Source organism: Silurus meridionalis, chromosome 22, assembly GCF_014805685.1.
Source record: "Silurus meridionalis isolate SWU-2019-XX chromosome 22, ASM1480568v1, whole genome shotgun sequence".
In the NCBI taxonomy this organism is placed as follows: Eukaryota; Metazoa; Chordata; class Actinopteri; order Siluriformes; family Siluridae; genus Silurus; species Silurus meridionalis.
This window is the reverse complement of record NC_060905.1, coordinates 5,477,222-5,499,275: the sequence shown is the minus strand read 5'-3', so window position 1 is coordinate 5,499,275 and position 22,054 is coordinate 5,477,222. Positions and strand designations below refer to the sequence as shown.

The 22,054-nt window shown below is 36.5% G+C and overlaps 1 protein-coding gene across 1 annotated transcript; it reads right to left on the bottom strand.

The window, feature by feature from the left end:
- Positions 1-1,956: 1,956 nt before the first annotated feature.
- Positions 1,957-16,397, bottom strand: slc39a4 (solute carrier family 39 member 4). Its single transcript, XM_046834222.1, has 12 exons — positions 16,019-16,397; positions 13,496-13,759; positions 12,441-12,660; positions 11,745-11,917; positions 10,371-10,542; positions 9,326-9,498; positions 7,665-7,832; positions 7,094-7,189; positions 5,944-5,998; positions 5,609-5,761; positions 3,891-4,078; positions 1,957-3,138 (listed from the first exon to the last, which is right to left on the bottom strand). The coding sequence occupies exons 1-12, from the start codon at positions 16,205-16,207 to the stop codon at positions 3,010-3,012; spliced, it is 1,980 nt and encodes a 659-aa protein (XP_046690178.1). The 5' UTR covers positions 16,208-16,397; the 3' UTR covers positions 1,957-3,009.
- Positions 16,398-22,054: the final 5,657 nt, after the last annotated feature.

The following is a 22,054-nucleotide window of genomic DNA, read 5'->3' as shown; positions in this document are numbered from 1 at the left end:
CCGTTTTAAGATCCTCCTAGGATTAAACTTTCACTAGTCATGGAGAGCATGAGAGGATCTCTTGAGGTCACAACACAATGGGTCTGGTCTTTATTATATAATAATATTATTATTATTATTTATTGGATTTGGCTATGAGTTTGTTGTGTTAAAACCATTTTAACCTTTTCTTTGTTCAGGGAGTTTATTTTTGTCAAAGGGGTAAATGAAAAATGACTTTCAATTTCAAATTTCAAACTAAGATTAGTAAGAAAAAGGGTTTTATCATTTCCAGGTTCCATGAGAAAACTTTGGGGTAATTTATACTTAAGTTTTATTAGAATTTTCACCATGTACAGTAATCATTTATGTCACCAGTGCACCAGTAGGTCCTTAATAGTGGTGGATGGTAGATTCCAAGCTTACACAAACCTATGGATAAATATCATGAGGTGAAAACAAGAGGATTTGGCAACGATCTTGTCCCCGGGATGGCATTTAAATAAAGACAACGAGAGGGGCCAAGGACCAATTCCTGAGGAACTTTTGTGTAAAAGTAGCAGTGACAGATGTTCCTGCCAAAGATGACAATGATGTTTGTTAGTGAGATAAGATCTGAATTGGGCATGAGTCTTACATAGAATTCCAGCTTTAGTTCTGGAAACGTACCAAAATCAGCACTGAAATGAAGAAGGGTGTGTAGTGCTGGTGGTTATTGAATGGTTATTGTTTTATAGAAAGGTTGTAAATGTAAGCTGACACATTCTACAGGGATTTGTTTAAAGACAGTAGATAAGAAACCCTTAGTTTGAGTAAAGCTACTTCAAGGCTGTGTGTCTAAAGAGTGAAAAGGAATAAGACTGATCATGCTTTATCAGTACAGAACCATATGAAAGGCAAAATCCTTTTTCATCCATGATTTCCTCCTGATTTCAGTGACTTCCCATCTTAGTTGCTCGAGTTGTTCATGAGGATGAGTCAGACTCAGCATTTAAAGCCACTGAGCCAATGCCAGCGAAAAGAAACCAGTAAGAGTCACTGGAACAGAACCAGAAGCAAGTGACCTGTTAAACAGATGACAGCTGGCAGTATTGAGGACTGAGAGACACTCTTTTAGGGAGCCGAAAGGAGGATGTATTTGACTTTGACCCTCATTTAAGGTTAAAGAGCTCCGTATCCAGAATTGTTTAGTAAAGCTAAGAAAAGCATTTCCTGATCAGATTCAGTTGAGTGTTACTAAACTTTTTATTTATTTATTTGCCATTGATTTGCCATTTTTTTTATATATAAAAACCGATTGATCGAACCAAAACCGATTAAACCGGTTTTTTGTCATTTTTTAAATGAATCGGCATAGGACGACTATTATGCAGTTGAATCTGACACACCAAACCGTACGTGTACGTTCTGCGCTCGCATGAGAGAACATAACTCTCTCATACCAGCAGGTGGCAGTAGTGTATTCGGCATCCAAACAGGGAAACCTGAAGCGCTACAATTGTGAAATATCTAAAGCAAGCAGTATTTGCATCTGCCGCTTTTATAACGGATTTGTGTAGCTTTTTTCAATCATGTCTGCTAAACTGCAAAGACAGGAATGACAACAAGCGTGTTCCGTTTTTTTCCTCGTGTGCACAATCCATTAACTAAATAGCCAATAGAATTTTCAGCCTTATATTTTTCATTGGTTAAATATGATGTATTTAAAGAGAGAATGAGTAATATTTGTAGAGTATGAATGGTAGTGGGTGAACTGATTGGAGAGGCTTGTGTTCAATAAATGTTTAATGTAAGCAATTTTCTGTATTATTAAGTATTAGATTTTATGAGATGAAGGGGAAAAAAAAAAAGAAAATCAGGGGCAAAAAAAACAGCATCATAAAACGGCCATCGGCTGCCCTGATTTCTAAATATCGGCATCGGCCACAGAAAAACCCATATCGGTCAACCTCTACTTACTACATATACAAAAACAGCCAGTGTTGATTTATTTATTTAGTTTTGCCAAGCTGCTGAGCTTTTACACACATGTTCATAATTTCAAAACAGAATAAAAGAAAGTTAGACATTGGAATTAGTATATTTAGAAATGCTTATGAAAAGAAATAAAAAGAAACTAATAATGTACAAACTTCAGAAACTATAATCTGCATCTGCTCTTACTTAAACTTAGCCGTTTAATCGGGTAAACCAACAGTATACAGTCTGTGCCCTGTGTAAGCACTTAATGTGTGTACTGTATCTGTTGCTGTGTGAAATGCTTTGTGTGTCACTGGTTTGAGTGTTTCATGATTGTTAGCAAAAGAAAATGGGACACTGATTGAGCACAAATATAAAAGAGTGAAACTGCATTGATTTTCAGAGCTTCTCCATAACATGCAGATCTGCAGACCTTTATATATTTTGCATAGAAGTTTTGCATTGACATGATCTTGACTCGACCTGATTTACTGTCAATGTTTTGATCAAGTAAATAAAATAGTCTCGATCAGTGTGTGTTTAACACAAAGTATAGCTAAGCGTAAACCTCACCTCTTCCCCAAACTGTTCACATAAAGTTGTAAGCAACAAAATATTATAGATTAACTATGGCGTTATAAATTCTCTTCACTGGAACTGAGGGTGCCTTTTCCAACATGAAATTACCACTAAACACCTATGAGATGAAGTGGAATAAGACTGCACCTCAGACCTCCTCCTCCCCCAACTTCAGTGTCTAATCTCACTAATGCTCTTGAAGCTGAATTCCCACACTCACACCCCAAAATCTAGAAGAATATCAGAAGGGAGTAAATCTGGAATGTACTGCTCAACAAGCACATATGGTCAGGTGTCCACAAACAGTTGGCCACATAGTGTCATTAAACTGTTTAGTTGGGACTCTGTGGTATTTTTCCATTCATGTCCCCAGTTGTTCATTCGACGAAACCCACTTCATGTCTCTGTCCCTCTTTACATTCTTTTTTTTTTCTCTAAAAATCTGGACTACTACACAAAAGAAATAAATTAAGTCAATTTGTAAAAAATTCTCTAGATGCCTATCTTATCTTCATAAAACGAGAGCAGCAGTAGGATGCCCCAGCCGGAAAGCAAGCCCAGGTTCTGCAGCACAAATGTCAGCCATGGCCTCTTGCTGTCAGCGTGGATCATGGTGGGAAGCTGCAGATGAGAAGAAACAGAGATGCAGGAGTGCTTTACTGAGTGTCTGGTTAGTAACCATCTTTCATCCAGTTATACATTAATAGAATGACTGGTATTATAGTGACAGGATGATGGATTATTGTAAGATCGTACTTATTCTGCTAGCTTATGTAAGGTGGTCTATTTTTAAAACCATGAATATAATGCATTATGTTGGAGGCCCAACATCTCATACATCATACCATATAAATGGGTCATATCACATACCATACATATAAGGGAAAAGGGGGGAGGGGGTTAAAATAGAAAAGGAAATGCCATGAGACTTGAGGAAGAAAAAATTATAAAAAAAAAAAAAAGACTAGGAAAATCATTTGAAAATAAGTGCAGTTCAAACTTTTTTATTTATTTATCAACATCTGGTGGTGTGATGCAGAAGATTATTCCCAAAAAAACTAAGAACAGAAGAATTTCACATTTGTCTGTATTATTTGAAATTTGCTTTGATGTGTTCAGGTGACTAAAAATTTTATCTGATTTTAATTGCAAAAAAAAAAATTTCAGTATATACTTTACAGACACACACCATCCTCCCATATACAGCTACAAACGCTATTCCCTATATTAACTTTTTAATTTCTGGATCCCCTTTTTCCCCCCCCAAATATGTTTAATTATTATCAAAACATATTACAATGTACAGCCTGAATATTAACCAAGCACAAAGTTTGCAGCCCGATTGATGTCTATGCATCATATACTGTACATACCATATCTGCGAGTCCTACATAGAGGAAAAGGCCTGCCGTGACTGCTGCTATCCACTCTTTGGCTGTTGAGTCGGTGGCGATGGAGAGAGCAATGTAGAGACCGATAAAGGAGGTCAGAGCGCTGCCCACGTTTAACAGCAGAGCTCTCTTCACCGACACGCCGCAGTGCAGCAGCACAGCAAAATCGCCTGCACACAGCAGCAAACACATGTAGATCTCAAAACAAATACTTGTTTCATCTTATTATTTCGCTTTTACAACATTTTTTAAAAAATTTGTAAATTCTTATAACTCCCTACAATTTCCTTAGTGTTTAGACCTTTCAAATACTTAAATAGTAGATCATAAGATCAAAACAATTTTTCATGCTGATTTATACGTTCTCTGCATTTTACGCTTTCATTTAGCATCCATCTATAACAACATCGTGGAGCTCACAACCAATCATCTTTGCTCGAGTCACCTCAAGCAATAAAACTGCTTTATGCAATATACAGTCACAAAACATTAGTTTACTGTAACAGAAGCTCTGATTTACTTCTAGCTACGACGTTTATATGTAAAACACTCATTCTGATATTTTATCCTTTCACTAGTAATCAGTAGATTTGCATAGAATTACAACAACAAGATTACGTTCATTTAGCAATTTAAGTAAGGAGTCTCCAGTGCTGGTACTTCATAAAAAACACAGGTAAAGCTGTAACATGACGTTTTCCTTCATAGGGAAGTCTTTAGTGCTGTGCACTTTGTGGTTTCTTCACTTGACGTGATGTGAGCCAATAAAAATTTCAAGCAAATATAAATAAACAAAAATGGGTTATAAATGGGTTTTAATCACTATTATAAATAAAAGTCATAAGAAAATCAGTTATGTATACTTTTAATCAAGTTATATTGACACAAGCATGTACTTCCACTTATGCAATGATGTTCTGTGCTTTTCCACCTGTTTATTCCTCATGGCAGCTCATCGTCTAGGGTTCGGCTAAATATGTAAAGCAGTAGGACGTGCGCTAGCATCATTTTTAAATGAGAGCTATCCTGTGGTACACAGTGTGCTCAAAGTTTGAAAACCGATTTGAAAAAAAAAAAGGAAATGAGGAAAAGATTGAATCACAGTGTATCAGGCACAGCTTGATATATTAAGATTTGTGTGGGAATGAGTAACTGACCTTCTAATTAAACTCTCAGTCATACCGTGGAGTGGTTACCCGCAGTGCACATTACACAGTCAATAATGTTTGTTTAATCGAGCACAGATGTTATTTGCTGGTGACATTAAAATGGTGCTATAATCAAGCACTGGGATTTAGGAGATGGAGGAGACCACATTTTTTTCATGGGTGCAAATTTTTATATCGTACAGTAAATCATGTTACAGAGAAAAACTGAAAATGCAAAAAAAGTTCTGCATTCTGAAAACTAAACGTTCTGACTTCTGACTGTTATAGTAGCAATAGCGCCGCTAGCAAACACATTTTAGAATTCAAATATTTCTCAGCAGACAAAGTGGAAGTTATTCTACAACAAATAAAGAAATAACTTCTCTAAAAAGCAGTGTGACACTGTATTGCATCATAATCATTGTCACCATTACACCGTGCTTTCATTTACATTTTCATCCAATTTCACTGCTGGAGCGATCCCTTCCTGCCTAATACTGGACTGTGTGCTTTTAAGTTTTGGTAATACAGGATTGGAAATACTCATCTCACCCAGCTCATGAGGCAGTTCATGGCAGAGCACGGCCAGAGACGTAGCCAATCCCGAGCGCCAGGACACTGAAAAGGCGGCGCCGATGGCCAGGCCGTCTGCAAAGTTATGAATGCTGTCACCGATTGTAATCATATATGGAAGCAGGCGCTGCTCTGAATGGGAGGAGAGAGAGAGAGAGAGAGAGAGAGAGAGAGAGAGAGAGAGAGAGAGAAAGTGAGGCACATACTTTGATCTATGCAGCCCTACCCTTTTCTACTGTATAACTATCTGTGTGATCATCTAAAGTAAAGATTGACTCAGGATGACTCAGAATGATGCAGCAGTGGAACTTTACCTCTTGTTCGAGGGGCTGCTTCTGCTTGTGGAAAGGACAGTTTTTCCCCATCTACCTGCCAAGCAAAATAAAGCCACGTCTTTTTTAGACAAGACGGTTATTTAGTCAGCAGGATCACTGCCAGAGGAGAAGGTTTCGAACTCAAGGGGCATAATTACTGAAGAAAGGACACTCTGTGAGTGGGTCACAGCACAATGATCTCAAATATTAACTCCTTTGGTACACAATGAATTATTGAATTAAAAAAATACAAATATTTTTTAATAATTTTATATATATATATATATATACAGTATTGAGCATCTGCTTGGTCTAATATTTTATTATACAACCAAATATGCCACATCAGCAAAAAAAAAAAAAAACCAGAGTTTTCTCAAATAAAATAAAATGCATAAAATAATAGTTATGCTTATTTCTGCAATGAGATGTGCATTGGACAAATATGTAAGGAACCTCCAGTGACAGCACTTTGTAGTAGGTACATGGCACGTATCTAACGGTATAAAGAGAAATTATTACTGACAATCTGCTATGCTGTTAATGAACATATATTCAGATTAGCATAGTTTAACATTTTCATTTAATTTTGAAATTGCATTGAAGATGTAATTAATGTAATATAGGAAAACAGAAATATCTGCATATCATTCTTGGCTGTTTGCCAGAATTCAGACACAGTGCCATCTGATGAGTTTCTGAAAACTGCTTCAATTTCCCCCATCTCTCTCTCTCTCTCTCTCTCTCTCTCTCTCTCTCTTTTCTATTCCACTGCACTGGATCCATCTCTTTTATAGTTTCCCAATTTTATTACACTTTAAAATCTTGTATCCGGAGACAGATCAGTCAGAAAGTCATTAAAAATAACAGCCATGCTGTCAGCTAATCAAATGTAAAATTACTTTTATTTCAGTGCATGTTATTACTATATTATTATCCTTTGTTCAATGGGAGCGCTTTAATTATACATTACTATTTGATTCTATACTTCTGATTAGTGAACATCTTCAGCACTCTCGCTTGCTTTCTCTTTCCTTTGGGATTCCACAGAGTCCAGGTTGTCCCCTTCTCTCATTTCCTCTTGTTCTGGCCAAAACATCAGCTGTCTCATATTTCCTCTTAATTCAGCCGTGTAGAGTGAATGTCTTACCAGATCTGCTTGTGATGTGGAGAGTTTGCTCTTTTTCTCTTGCTGGTACATCTGTAGGACTTTGCCATGGTCACAGTGGTGCACCTCTTCTTCCTCCTGGAGAAGCAGAAACACAGCAATGGTTGGGGTCTGTGATTTTATTATGATAGTGGCAGGTATCCAGATTGTTCTGTTTCAACCAGGTTATCAGGTCAAACTCCACATTTTAAGAATTGCTATTTAATAAATGTCTTACATTAGCAATATTCACACACAGCAAAAGTGGTAAATTGGTGTAACTGTGTGAATACACAATCAATTTCAATTCCAAATTGAGAGTCTTCTATATATAGTAGTGGAATCCACTACACAGATAACATCTAACTTTAGACTGAACAGTTGGATCAGCTACTATAATTTCTCGCTCCATATCAGGAACTTCTTATAGCCATAGACAGCAAAGCAGCTTGAAATGAACCCCCTCACCATTGTGGTCTCAAGTGCACATTAACCTAAACACTTGTTAGTGTTGCCTGCGGTTTTTTTTAAATATAAGTTATGCATGAAACACACGTCGCAATGATCGACTTACTCCATGGTGATGGTGAGAGTTTTTGTCTTTGTGAGTGATGATTGAGAAAAGAGTCTCCATCAGGTAGAAGTAATAAATCCCTCCCAAAAGCACCAGCAGTTTAAAGATGTATGTAGAGTCATGTGCAGGTTCACTCTCTCCATCGCTGTGCACATGTATCCCCAAGAACTACACACACACATGGACAAAAACATCAAATCATAACCCTGACGATGCAATTACCTCTAACCAAAACTCTGTATTTTCCCCTGTTTCCCCCAAAAGCCCTGAAAAGCAATTTCAGCTTTCCGTTCAATTAGACTCTGCTCCTTTTTCCTGCCGTAATCCTGTTATTTCTCACTCATGCTGTTGACACTGTGTGACAGGTTGCCTGTTATGTTCTTATGACAAGCATCAGGACGGATGAAGTTGCGAAGGTGTTATTGCTGGGGAGGCAGCCCCGGGGAAATAAGAGGTAGGAAATCTCATACGGGCCCTGTGAAAGATTCTCCCACAGTGAAATGGACGGGAGTGATCAGGCTGAGCTCTGAGGTGGGAAGCAGTTCTGCAGCAGTCGTGTGAAGCTGTGATTTTGTCTCACCCACAGGAAAGCAGTGAGATGGAGTGGTGCTTTAAAGCTTGAACTCTAATGAGGCGGTCATTATTTAATCAGCCATATATTTAAACAGTACACATCCAACATGCCGTTCACTCTGGCTCCACCAATTTACTATAATCTTCAATTTGCAATTGTAATAAAGTATATTTATAAAGAATCATTTTGTGACACAATCTCTGAGATTTTTTTATGCACTCATTCTTAATAGCCATGGTAAGTAATTATTAGCATGGTGAATAAAACTAAACTGTCACACACAGGCTTATGCAAATACTTGTACATATTAACTATGCAAAAACTTACAATAATTACATCACTTTGAGACATAACACGGGACATTACATGACACATGGGCTTCAGCAAATGTAATATTTCAGTGCCTCCATGTATTAATTTGTACATGCAATTGCTGTTCTTCGCGTAACATGGCCGCAGTGAATCACTCTGTCTGTGATAAATGCATATATTTGCATTGAAATGATCCTGCATTTTGCATGTTTTTAATCTGGATGCATATAAATTGCATAGTCGTCACGACACATGCGGAATGGATGTTATTTTGCTCATTTGAATAATGAAAGATCCAGTGAGTGAATCGGGCTTGTTATCAAGTGCGCACATGGCTGTAGTTCTGTCTTACAAGAAAAGAAAAGCAAACTAAATTGTTTCGAATATCTATTCAGCCCCTCTAAAGTTTATTGCGAGTTCATTTTTCCTGATCATGTGAATGAACAGAATTACTGTGTGAGGTTTATTTCATGTTTATTATTTTAAACCACACAAAAAACTATTACAAGGTGTAATACTAGTCAGCATACTATAGCTAACACTGTTGGTGGGGACATTTTTCAGGTATATAACAGCTGTTTCAAACCTGAACATATTCAAAGTAGAATACTCTAGAAACAAAATGCCAAATTCACAAGATAGTAATCTACAAATGTAATGAAATGTATCTACAGTCTCATTTCTAGGTTCCACATACTGTACACTTTCTGAATGCCAAATAAATGTCACACACACTAAAATTGTATAAATCAATCATTTCCTCTGGCTCTCTCACCATGGGAAGGAGGTGGAGCAGCGCGTCACCCGTCAGCGAGCCCACGGCGAGACTGATGCAGAACTGAATACACAGTTGGAACAGGCTGCTGCAGGATGTACACAGCAGCACCACGATCCCAAACATGGCCATCAGACAGATCACCGCGTTGGCCAGGGTAGCATACACATATCCTACAGAGAGGAAGCATTTCATTTTTTCATTCAAATTGTTGATAGAAATACTGTAGATTGTTGAAACTACAGTCAAAGCAATGACTATATCCTTTTTACATGTCATGACAACAAAATACTCTGAACTAGAAGATTTTTGCTCATCTTGATTCTATTTCCAAATAATTAGCAGATTCTTTCAAGTACTTCAATCCTGGGTATCAGACATTTCTTCACAGTATAACTCTGATCAGTGTTTAAACTTGAATGAAACTTACATGAATGCTAAACGAAAAAACAACAAATTTAGGTAGGTAATTTTATAACAAAAAGCATTTGAACAACTTTAGCTCGGATTTGAATTACTAGTTACTATTCAGATCAAATTATATGCAACTCTCAAGACATTGAATTATTTCATGTAGGACCTACAAATTGCTTATGAAAAAACTATACTACAGCATGAGAACTAAATTGGCATTAAAGCCTCTTGGACACAAAGAGGAAAAGCTCAAGATATTAGTCTAATAAAATACAAAAAGTCAAGTCAAATGAATGTATTTACATAAAGCTGCATTACAAAAGTCAAATATTTACACTTAATGTTAATATAAATGCATCATTGGGTATCTTATAAGTACAGTAAAACACTTTAGGTCATGATGGTAATAATAGGAAAACAATCAACAATTTAGGGTGGTAAAAGTAACTCTAGTTAAAGCACAGCTCTTCTAAATACAACAAACATGTCATTTAATATCCGTTTGGATAACAGATACATTTTATGGATTGGCCTAAAAATAATATTTGTAACAATTTTCTTGATTCTGATATCATCATGCCTCCGTTTAAACAGATCTAAAAGTAAAGGCATTACAGGAGTCCAGACTTACGCTCGGTGATACTGAGGGAGTCAGGAACTATAGTCGAGGGTTTGGTCTCCGTACAGGCATTACTAAGGAGCTGCTGGATCAGAGCTGGGCTCAGGCGAGTGAACTGATCTCTGTCCAGTCCTGAGCTGTTCATCTGGTAAATCTTCAACAACTCCTCGGCACGGAAACACCTCTGCACGCAAAGCAATAACAAGACACTTAGAAGAAACTTTTTTTTATAAATATAACTTTGCAGAATGTTTAGTATTCCCTAGAACCAAATATGTTCTAAATAAAGTACATAAATAATTATAGTAATAACAATTTCCATTATTATCTTTATTTACTTTGTACTTTGTACGAAGTCTAACTGAAAGATTAAACAAAGTAATAATGAAAAAATCACATTTCACAAAACTATAAATCTATGGAAATTAAAATTTTTTATTAAACACAATAAAATGAGAGACCCATAAATTATGAAAGCGCCTGAATTTGAAAACTCCCAAAGAGCTAATATTCTAAGTTACACGGTAACACAGGTTTAGAAGTGGTGGAAGTAAAAAGGGCAACAAACAAGACTTTATACGTGATTATAAATATTCAGGATTAAATATTAAAAAGTGAATAAGCATATAAATCTGATATTAAAGTAAATGAGAAAAACATTAGTAGAGAATAGATGATGGTGTCCTACATGATGCAATTCCATAAGACGATAATCACAGAGCACAAGATTACTACTCTGTACACACGATGCCACCGAGTGCTGTTTACAAACTGCAAATAACATATTTCCAAAATTAGAGGCAACATTATGCAGATTTTTAAGTACTCATCACAGACTGGTTGGAAGATCGAAAGTGTGTCTTCGTTTAATGTGCTTAAACTGTGATTACTGAAGACAGATGAAATTGAGTCCTCAGATGAATCGCTATCATCTTGCAACACGTGTCTGGATATCCGTCCGCACTGATCAGCCACTGACACACCGTGTCAAAAACAGGAGCGGAATATCACGCACTGCCAGATGACTGGCCCCCTCGCCACCACTAAATTACGTTTCCTTTGCCCTCAACAAAAGGCACTTCATTTATATTTCTGTCATGTACATAAATTTCCCATGTGACCACACATAGCCAATGGCACATGCTCCGCAAGCACTTTATCATTGCCCACTTACACTTGATCTGTACGCAGCTGGACGATTGCGCTTATAATAGCTACGTTTAGGGTTTGGATCAGCCAAATTAAAGCAGCTTGATCAGTGTGGCGCGTTTTGCCAGGGCTTCAACTGGCCATGTAATGACTGATGCTGACGTGCCAAGACTAAGAGGCGATGGCGATGGAGCTGAACGACCCTGGACGTAATTACTCCAGTGGCTCAGTAATTACCGTGTCCCAGCTGTTGTTGGAGGCCCGAGGCTCATCACGACTCTGCCTGAGGCCCTCTTCATCATGTTGGATGAGTCTCATGTCTTCATTATGGGCCTCGGCACTGTGGTCATGCTCATGGTCATTAGCCTTGTTCTCTCCCAGGTTCAGAGCTTTCATCAACCTGTCGAGGTCTGTGTAGAAATATTGTTAAACAAAAGCAAGAGTTTATTGCACAGTGTATATAACAATTAGAGATGCACAGAAATGTCAGTGAAATTACAATTTTGGGGGCTAAAATTATCGGGTTTTGTGAAACTGCCATAAGAAATATTTTCAAATTGCCCAAACACCTATATGCCAATGTGCCCATGTATAATTATGTATACACTGGGTTTTGATTGAATAAAAAATTATTCTATGACAATAATATTAATTAACACTGATATTTTTCCATTCATAAATGTTTTTAAACAAAAAAAGTAATAATGTCAAACTACATAATATTATTTACATGCAATTGTTTAGCCAAAAATGAAGAAATATTCATTCATGCCTTTCCAAATTGCCAAAAACAATCCCCCATTTTAAAAAAAAGTTAAAGAATGACGCCCATTATGATGATGACGCTAAAACAACAAAGACCAGACTATGATCTGCGTCACTCCATGATAATCACAGGTTGCATGACTCTTATTTAGCATGAAGTGCTCATACCCTGAACACTGCTGTCTTGGCCAAAGTGGTTGAATATGTAATCCAGGAAGAAGTCCTCTGTGGGAAGGCTGTGAGAGGTGATGCAGTCTCCCAGTAAGACATGGTAGAGTATAACACCGAACACAGTTTGGAGGTCAGAGTGAGGGTCAGCGTGATGATGGACTCCTTCAGGCAGAGTCACTTGGCTCTCTTTCAGGATGTCAGTCAGAGTGATGCAGTGCTGCAGAAGCGATAACCATTACACAGCACTGAGTGTCACTCATTTATGAGAAGGTGTTCTGGGTGCAGTCATACTGGGTACTTTAGTTTATACGTATAGACTTTTACCACAAAAATGGACAAATTTACTAGGTTTCAGTGCTCTAATAAGTCTGATGTTTTGGTTGTTATTTATTTGCTTACATTTTTATGTTCTTATGGTGCTGGAGTTTGCTTTGTTTCGTTAGCCTTTTTATATACCTGTGTGCTCCTGGGTTTGACAAGATTGCCATGCTATTTAGCATTGGTGAAGCACTAATAGCCAGGAAAGAAAGTGGGTTCAATATCTAAAAAAAACTTTTTTTGACTTTCGGAAAGCAAATGTTTTCATTTGTTATGTAGCTACGTTTAAATTAGATGTGGTACAAAGTAATGAGTTGCACCTCAGTGCTTCAACAATAGCACACACTTTTAAAGCTCACCACCTGCTGCACTACACATATCAACCACAGAGTTATCTGATCTTTACCTGATTGACTAGGCAGATTAAATGTTGAATAAAAAAAGGTTCAACTAAACCTTGAAATTCCTTAATTTACTAACTACAACAATTAACAACACTGCACAGGAAATTACCTTACCACCTCAGTAAATAATAATTATAACTCTCTGGCCCTGAAACCAGCTTCACCCTACCTTTATCACTTATGTGCAAATTACAAATCGAGACACTCTTAGATTCCGACCAAGTGTGTTCTTTTTTAAAACATGCAGCTGCATTTCTACTTTCTGTAGGTCTGAAAAAAAAAACAATACAAACTGCCATTTGGATTTGGATTTAGATTTGTTATATTCACCTCATTGTGATGTTCTGGGACATAATGCTCTTGGATATCATGTAAGAGATCTCCCAGGCCGTGCTTGCTGTGGTTCAACAGCATGTGGATAAAGCGTCTGGTCTCCTGGTCCCAGCGTCCCTCTGTGATAGCCAGGCAGGTGTCTGACGGGGAGCTGAGCAGCAGAGAGCATCCAGCAGCTAACTTGAAGAAATCCTCCTCCTGCACACCACTGGAGCTGGAGTAGTTACTCAGCAGCTGCCCCACACTCTCCACCGAAAGGCACTAAACACACATACACACACAATCCGAATTATCCGTAGTTCACTGAAAATATACACAAAATTTTGTGTAGCTTTTCTGAATGTCTGGTGGACCTGCAGACACATTCATCTGAACTCAGGTCAGATTTAAACAAAGGAAACACTCAGAATAAACTTGGGAAGGTTAGGAATCAAAGTGTGGTGACAATTTGAGATTTGTCCTGGGTGTACAATGTATCACCATAGATAAACTGGTTTATAATGAAAATAATTATCATAATAATATACTCTCAAACATTTCTTCAACATTCAACATTTCTACACTGTACTGCTTGTAGCCCCACAAGGGTTGGTGTTTGGACTTTTATTTTTTTTGGTTTAGAATACCTTTGGCAAATTGAATAAATCTGCTCTTTTTTAATGATTTTATAATAATTTATAATAAAGAAAACATGAACAGTTATAATGCAAAAAAAACCCATTAAAACTAATACTTATATTTAGGTTAATTTTTTTATGTTTTTATATTTGAGTAATATTTCTACTGAAGGTATGCACAGACTTTTCCAGGATTATAAAATGCTTTGGGAACTTTTTAAAAGTACTTGTTTGAGCACAGAGTATTTGCTAAATGTAAAAATATGTTTGAGTCAAATTTGAAGTTACTGAAACTGAACAACTGAAATTATAAGTAACCTACTAATAGGTTACTTATAATTTCAGTTAAGGATGTAAGTGCTGAGTCTATTACCATAAAGGTAAAATTAAGATATATTCCCTTTCCAATGTGTCAGTCTTTAAAAGAAGATCTTTAAAAGTATAAAAAAAGTTAAAGGAATAAGCAAGCCTTGTGCAATCCAAAGGTAATTTAAAAAAAAGAACAATTATTGGTTGATTAATTGTCCATAGAAATCTCTACTCTTTCTCATTAACATTTTCTTTAATAATTGGTGTTATTCGTTTGAAGTAATGTCTTAGAAAAAAAAAAGCTTAAAATTCTCTACAAAAAAAGAAACTTTCACAAAAAAGAAAACCAACACAGTACAGTCAGATTATAATATATAACTTTGATTTCAAATAGTTGCTTTGAAGTGTTTGTAACAATTTTTAAAAAATAATGAAAGAAAGATTAAAAAGAAATAAAAAAAAATATTTTGAATTTGATCTTCTTTGTCACAACTTTAAATATAACTTTAGAACTTTGTTTTTTAAGGATTTGATCAATAAAAATTAATTTTGTGATATAGAAATTAGCTGTAACAAAATAATTAGAAGTTCCATTCATTAATTGTTTATATAGTCTGTGCCTAAACAACATCCACAAAACTTTTCCATACACTTTATTAGCGTTTTCTTATTAAAGAAAAACACTGATGTAAAAAAAAGTAAAGAATAACTTTCAACTGAAATGTCATACATGATCTACTATAATAAACCTATTTCCAAACTTTCTTATTTTGAATAACTACATTCTCTTTTTCCTCCGAAATACACTTAAATATTCATAACTGCTCCAGAAACACTGCAGTAAAGATACAATCAGCAGAGTAAAATATATATTTGAAGATTTGCCAAATAGGAGTTATTCAAATGGTTTGCAATTAAAGGTTTTTTTTTTTTTATATCAGACCTAATTATCGACTTATATAATATTTAGTTATGAAATAATCCTAAATTCAGCCATTTTACACTCGAGTTTGAGGAAATGTATTGGAGTGAGTATTTAGAGTTCCCATTACATTACAATGCACTTTAGCTTTACATTTTAGTGACTTTTTTCCTTTTTAATTTCCTTTCTTTATGTATGTATATTGTTCTTGTTTTTTTTTTTTTTTTGGATCATTTTAATTGTATGTAATACACTTTCTTGTGTTTTGGTTCCGTCCTGTCACAGCAGGTATAAATTGTGCTACACACTGAAACAAACAAACACAAACAAAAACTGTTTCTATATATACAGTGTATATATGTATGTATACATATTATATAGTTTAAAAGACACCACTTGAGTTGGAAGTTTCGAGAACTCCCATTTATAATCTAGTTTAAACCCTGAATAAAGTCTTACCCATGCTAGTTACCTGAATTAAGGTATTTCAGGTGGTTTATTAAAGAACAGAGTGAAATATGTGTGTATGAATAAAACCACTGTGTGTGTGTGTTATGTGTAAAGTTAAAAACTCCTGGCTGAGGGAAAGTGTAGCACACGGTACCTCACCAGGTGCGGGTTTGGACCTCGACCCCAGCAAGTGTGCTGAAGCATGAAGCGAGAAAAAAGTACCTTTTCACACGACACACCGGCGCACTGCACACGGTTCTCCAGAAGCTTGAAAAAGGAGTGAAGCGCGGGTTCACGCAGGTACTCTTCCCCAGGAGACAGCAAGTCAACCACGCTGAGGTACACGTCCTCCGGAGAGCCTCGAGAAACCCCGAGACAAAGTATCAACATCATAACCTTCACGCTTAACATGGCTGCTCGCTTTGGTTGTATTATTAGTATGATTTTGGTTTAGCGTTCTCCCAGAGTCAGGTGGTAGAGATGTGGGGCAGGTGGCTGGAGGTGACCGGAGCACTGTCCCCTCTCTGAATCCCGACTCGTGCATTTACAGGTGAAGCCCTACTCAGGTACAGGCTTCTCGCGCCCGTTCAGCTCACACCTGATTGGTCCCCTGAGGGCTCGCGCTCCACGACGTTTTATCAAAGAGGGCACTCAGTCGTACCTGGACAGACTTTACCTCACATTCCCACACGGCCTCGTTCTCATCAGAGTCATTTCAAGTCTTTATTTTATTTAATTTACATTCGATTTAGTTTAGATGCAAAAACTTATAGCACTAACCATAAAACCCCACATTCAACACATTTACACACAATTGTTTGAAATACATATTCATTACTGCAACACTGCAGTGAAAAAAACACTCAGCAAACATCTGGGTCACGTGAAAATGTGTCAGGATTTGCCAAATGACTTCTTATATTTAGATGGTTAACAAGTAATCACCAAATTTAGCCATTTTATAGTCAAATCTGATCACGTTTCTGGTTTGGGATGAGTTTTCAGAGCTCACATTGCACTGCAATTTTGGTGTCTATTTTACTCCTTTCCCTTTAAATATTTCTTCATTATGTGTTTATATCGTTATTTTTTACTTTTGCAAATTGCTCTGGATCAAATCAGGTAAATGCCTTAATGTAAATGTAAATTTTAGTGTATGTAATATATTTTATGTAGTATATTCCCACATGGCCTTTTTTCATTTCATTCATTTTTTATTATTATTTCGAAATGTAAATATGGGCACTAACCCATAAACATGACAAAACCCACCTTAAACACAAACACTCACACAAACACACAATCTATGAATACAGTTTTTTTCTAAGGGTTATATTCTTCATATGTATAATTTTAATCTTTTTCCCATTTGTGCTATATAGATGATTTGTCAATTGACATACACTTAGAGAAAGAACCAAAAAAGTGTATGTTCACGTTGCTGGTTTAAAATGGACATACATTGAAAATCTAAGGGAAGGTGAAGATTGGCTCTCCTGTCCATATACTGTTATTGTTTAATAATGTGGGGTCCACCATTAAGAAACAATATCTGAAAAAATGTAATTGAAATCTCTGTTAGAATACATAAAGTGCACCCAGAATGCAGACTAATACAAAAATACCAGGCACACAAGTACCAAACATGGCATTACAGTGGTTGAGTCATGAACTGCTATGTCAGTCCCCTTGAGACTAACATAAACAGTGTGTATATTAAACAGTAGATGAGGAAAAAAGGAAAATAAGTACAAATAAGCAAAAATGACACACAAAAGTTCATATTCGTGCTTGAAATTACTGCTTAGATTTACACATTCGAATACAAAGTGCACACTAGGTCTTATTCAACATTTCAGTTCACATTTTGAGATTTTGAAGGTTCAGAGCAGTGAATTCATACAGACCGTTGAGTAGCAAGCTGATCATCAGGCATGATGAATATCTGTAACACATATATGTTTATATCTGTAACACATTAAATGCAAACACAACACGCTGACACTCTGACATGAGAGTTAAAAAAGTTTTCCACCCATAAGAAAAACTGTACCAAAGTTAAACTTTGAAGGTTTTGTTTTGAAGAATAACTCAACTATGTACTATGTAGGTCAGCAGCCCTGTGTTTAGAAACTAACGCAGATGAAGCCTGAGAAAAATTCACACAAAGTGTACATAAAATAAATTTGCTGGATTATTTAACTGTATATATACAAAGTTTGGTTTTATGATGTAAGACTCAAACAAAGTATCCAGTATTTGCAAAACACAACCTATATATGTATATACATATTTTGCTTTCACAATGACCATTCCTTAACTTTTCAAGCTTTAGTATAAAAGTATGTTTCGCGTTGACATGCTTTGTTTTATCCCAAAATAGTACAGGTGAATGTGTTAAAGTCTTGGCTCTAATAATCACATTAAAAACTGCAAATTTGGTAGCTATAAAAACATTCTGGAGTATTACTTTGGGACTTTATGAAGAAAGTCGCATCTGCACAGCTAGAGATGCAGCTTGAAAACAGACAATTACATAAAGGGTCTGCAATTTTGCCCTAAATATCTTTCTGACTGCATTTCATAGGAAAAGCAGGATCTAATTCGAATGTTGATTCTCTCAGTCTTTCTCTCTATTGTAAAATCAGGCAGATCGCTGATACCTCTTCCAGAATGTAAATGACCCTCCTGTTTCCTGATATAGAAATAATAAATATCTCTAATGTCAAGTGTGTCATGCTTTGCTGCTGATCCGAGTTCAGCTTCCTTCTTTCCAGTCCCACAAGATTTATACAATTACAGAAACAACAGCAAAATTGGCCTCATATCAGCATAAAAGAGCAATCTCCTCAGCTTCCCCTCCCTTTACCCTCCACACAGAATGCTGAATCAGCTGTTACAGGGCAATAACAGCAGAGTTTTGCTATAAGTGTAACCGTCAGCTGTTTTTGACAAGTCATAACACCTTCATATTAAAGGCTGCTACCAGAGACAGGTGATTATGTGACCTAAGGCCTGGTGAGTAGAAAAAGAGTCAGCTTGAGTGACTACTGTATCATCTGCTGCTTATTCTGAAGCTGCTAAAAGTTCCAGATGTGACTTCGATTAGTTTTCATCAGCGAAGAAAAAAATATATAATTCTGGGTTATAAAAATGGTAGTTTTCGAAACTAGGTTTATATTGTCATGTCAGATTGATAGGGATGTATCTGTTGGGTACATTAAACCTGCATTGAATCTTATACACCATTTACACGTTAGGTCCTTGTTAATGAAGCGTATGTGCCTAATCCTTACTTACAATTAATCTTATTTAAACAATGAGCAGTTAAGTGGTTAGGGCCTTACTCAGGGGCCCAGCAACAGGAACTTCCAGTCAGAAGTCCAACATCTGACTGGGCTAACACCACTGAGCTAACACTTCTTTATTAACCCTAACCTCCCTAGTTTAAATGTATATATTGATCTTAGTATGGTTAGGAAGCCAAGGATATGAGTCTGAAGCTAGATTAGAAAGATGTTTAAATTTTGAGATTCTTTTATGCTAATAACATATGTAAATAGATGGGTTACTCTAGATCCTTCATCACCCTGCAAAACTGGAAGTTTTGTTTTTTGCATCAATCTGTATAAACTTTAAAAGAGGGAATGAGGGAAAGTCAGAGAAAATCAACTGTTTCTGATGTATTTATCACCCCCACCCCATGCTAATGTCTGTGGTGACTGTTAACCGTAGCTCGTGGACTTTTTAATGTCTTGTGCAGGTGCTACATAATTAGCTGATTGGATAACTGAATGAATGTACAGGGGTACATGTGTTCTTTATAGACTTCTATTGCAAATTGAGAGTATTACAAAGTATGATAGCTGTTCTGTACATTTGTTTGAAGTTCTTCATTAAGTATGCTCAAGTAAATGTGATATAAGACTCCAGAATCATTAGAGCCACTTTTTCCTGTTTTGCTTTAACAGCCATCACAAACAGGACAACTTTCTTTTCTAACCAAAAGTCTCAACCGCTCATTCCCCCCTTCTTATCCAGTTTTTCTACTAATTTGTTAATATACTTCAGGTATTGATGTACCGTACTATCCATACTATGCATGTATATTTGACTCCACCGAAGCATCCATATCATCATAAAAAGTGACTCTTTAGAAATATTTTAAAGATACAAACAAAATGTCGTCACTACTCTCTCGAGGAACAGAGGCTCTGTGAGAACAATGGCTGAATAAACTTTGACTATAAAGACACACACCTGCCGTTTACTGCCTCATGCGAGGTGTTCACACATACATGTTGGCTCTGCTCTGTCCTGTTCAGGATCATCAATACTTGTGATTCCCTTCTACTCACTTTGTAACCTTGTTTTACAGGCTTATTGCAACCCGTCTCTGAAATCCATTCTATACAAACATTTAAAATTTACATTTAAAGAGGCAATAAAAGCTAGTGGATGAAGTGTGTAGTTGTGATTTGTGCACAAGAGGGAGCCCTCAGCCCTTATAACTCAATGAGGAATCATCAGTCAGCTTTAAAAGAATGAGACATCTAAACAAATGATCGTGTTTTTTTAATGAAGTCTTGCCTGATGTTCCACTGTATCTCAATTTGATATGCAAAGCAAATAATAAAGGTCACTTTAAAAGGCCTTGGTCAGCAGATGTAAAGCTGTAAAATTCTTACTTTGCAGGCTTTTGTTCATCAAGTGGCTACTGAGCTGATATTTTTATATGTACATAATTGTTTGCTAGTAAGTAATAACTAATAACAATTTCCAACATGAAAACTGACCAGCCGAGGACCACTGACCTGAGCAGGTGATATAAATACAATATTATCCAGGATTATATTAATAATGGAATAGCAGAACGCTTGTTGTTGTCAATTTGTGTATGTTTTAATGGTCACTATAACTGCACTTTGTACCTCCTTTAAATCTGTGATTATTATTGTTATATTTTTCTATAACAGCATGTTTTAGTCCTGATGTATGCATTGTTTTTAGCTTGATGCATCTAAGAAAGATAAGAAACATTACTGCACTCGGTTATAGATATCCATAGATGCTCTATTATGACATATAATTAACCACATTGACCAGCTTGGACTGGGCGAGGGTGCATTACCGCCAGTCCAGTATTGACAATGCACCATCTCACCTGGTCAATAACCTAAACAGCACATCCCTCAGAGCTGGAAACTGAAAGATATAAGCAGCCATTCGTCACATCGCTTTATTACATGCAAAGGAAAAAAAAAAAGAAACCCTCATCCATTACACCATTACACACTAAACATAATCGGTTCCTTTTTTCTTAAAGCATCTCCGCCATGGACAAAGTGCTCTGCTGGTAGCCGGTGACGTAACAGAGAAGAGAAAACGAGTTGGTGTAGCATCGATCTTGGCTTGAGCACTACTTTTGCTGAGGCTGGTGGAAAAAAAGGGCCTAAAGAGAAGACAGAGCGTACAGAGCGTCTGACTGAGCTGATTAGTTCCTGTAGATGTCTGTGGTCCTTTCATCCAGTAAGAGGACATGGCTGCTATTGTTATGCTAAAGACTATTGCAGATTTACTGTATCTTTTTTTTTTTTTTGGAAGAGATTTTCAGAGATGCAGACAGGAGTGGAATTTCTGAGCAGAAGGCTTTTAGTATAATATGTTATAGTGCTTTTTTTGTTTTGCATATGGCAAATTATGCACAAACATATTTCCTATTTTAATTTTACAAATTTTTGCCTCTTCAGTAAACATAATATTATGTGAAATAAGTAAGCTAGCGTTTTCAACAGATGACAAGGACAAAGCATACTGGTGGATTGTCTACCAGTATTTTTTTTTTATTTTTTATTTTTTATCAACAGTATTTTGCATTATTAGAACCATAAATCACTTTGTAGTTTCCCAGCACCGAAATATCACTTTTTCATTACATAAAACAGTTTCTCTGGAACATGAAAACTCTTATCTAATTTCAAATTCCGAGTCGAAGTGTATTTTTACGTGGCGCTCATTTGATTTTGCTTTGTGTAAATGTAAGATTTATTGTGTGTGTGTGTGTGTGTGTGTGTGTGTGTGTGTCCTCCAGCTTGTTTGTGCGTGAAGCTGCTGGCAGCCGTGTGTTCATCTCGCTCCTCCAGTTAATGATCCTCCCATTAAGAGACCTTTAGGACCCTGCAGTGGATAGGGACACGTCCCACATGGTGACAGAAGCCTTTGTGTCTGGGTAGACAAGAGACTGACTGAAGATATTAA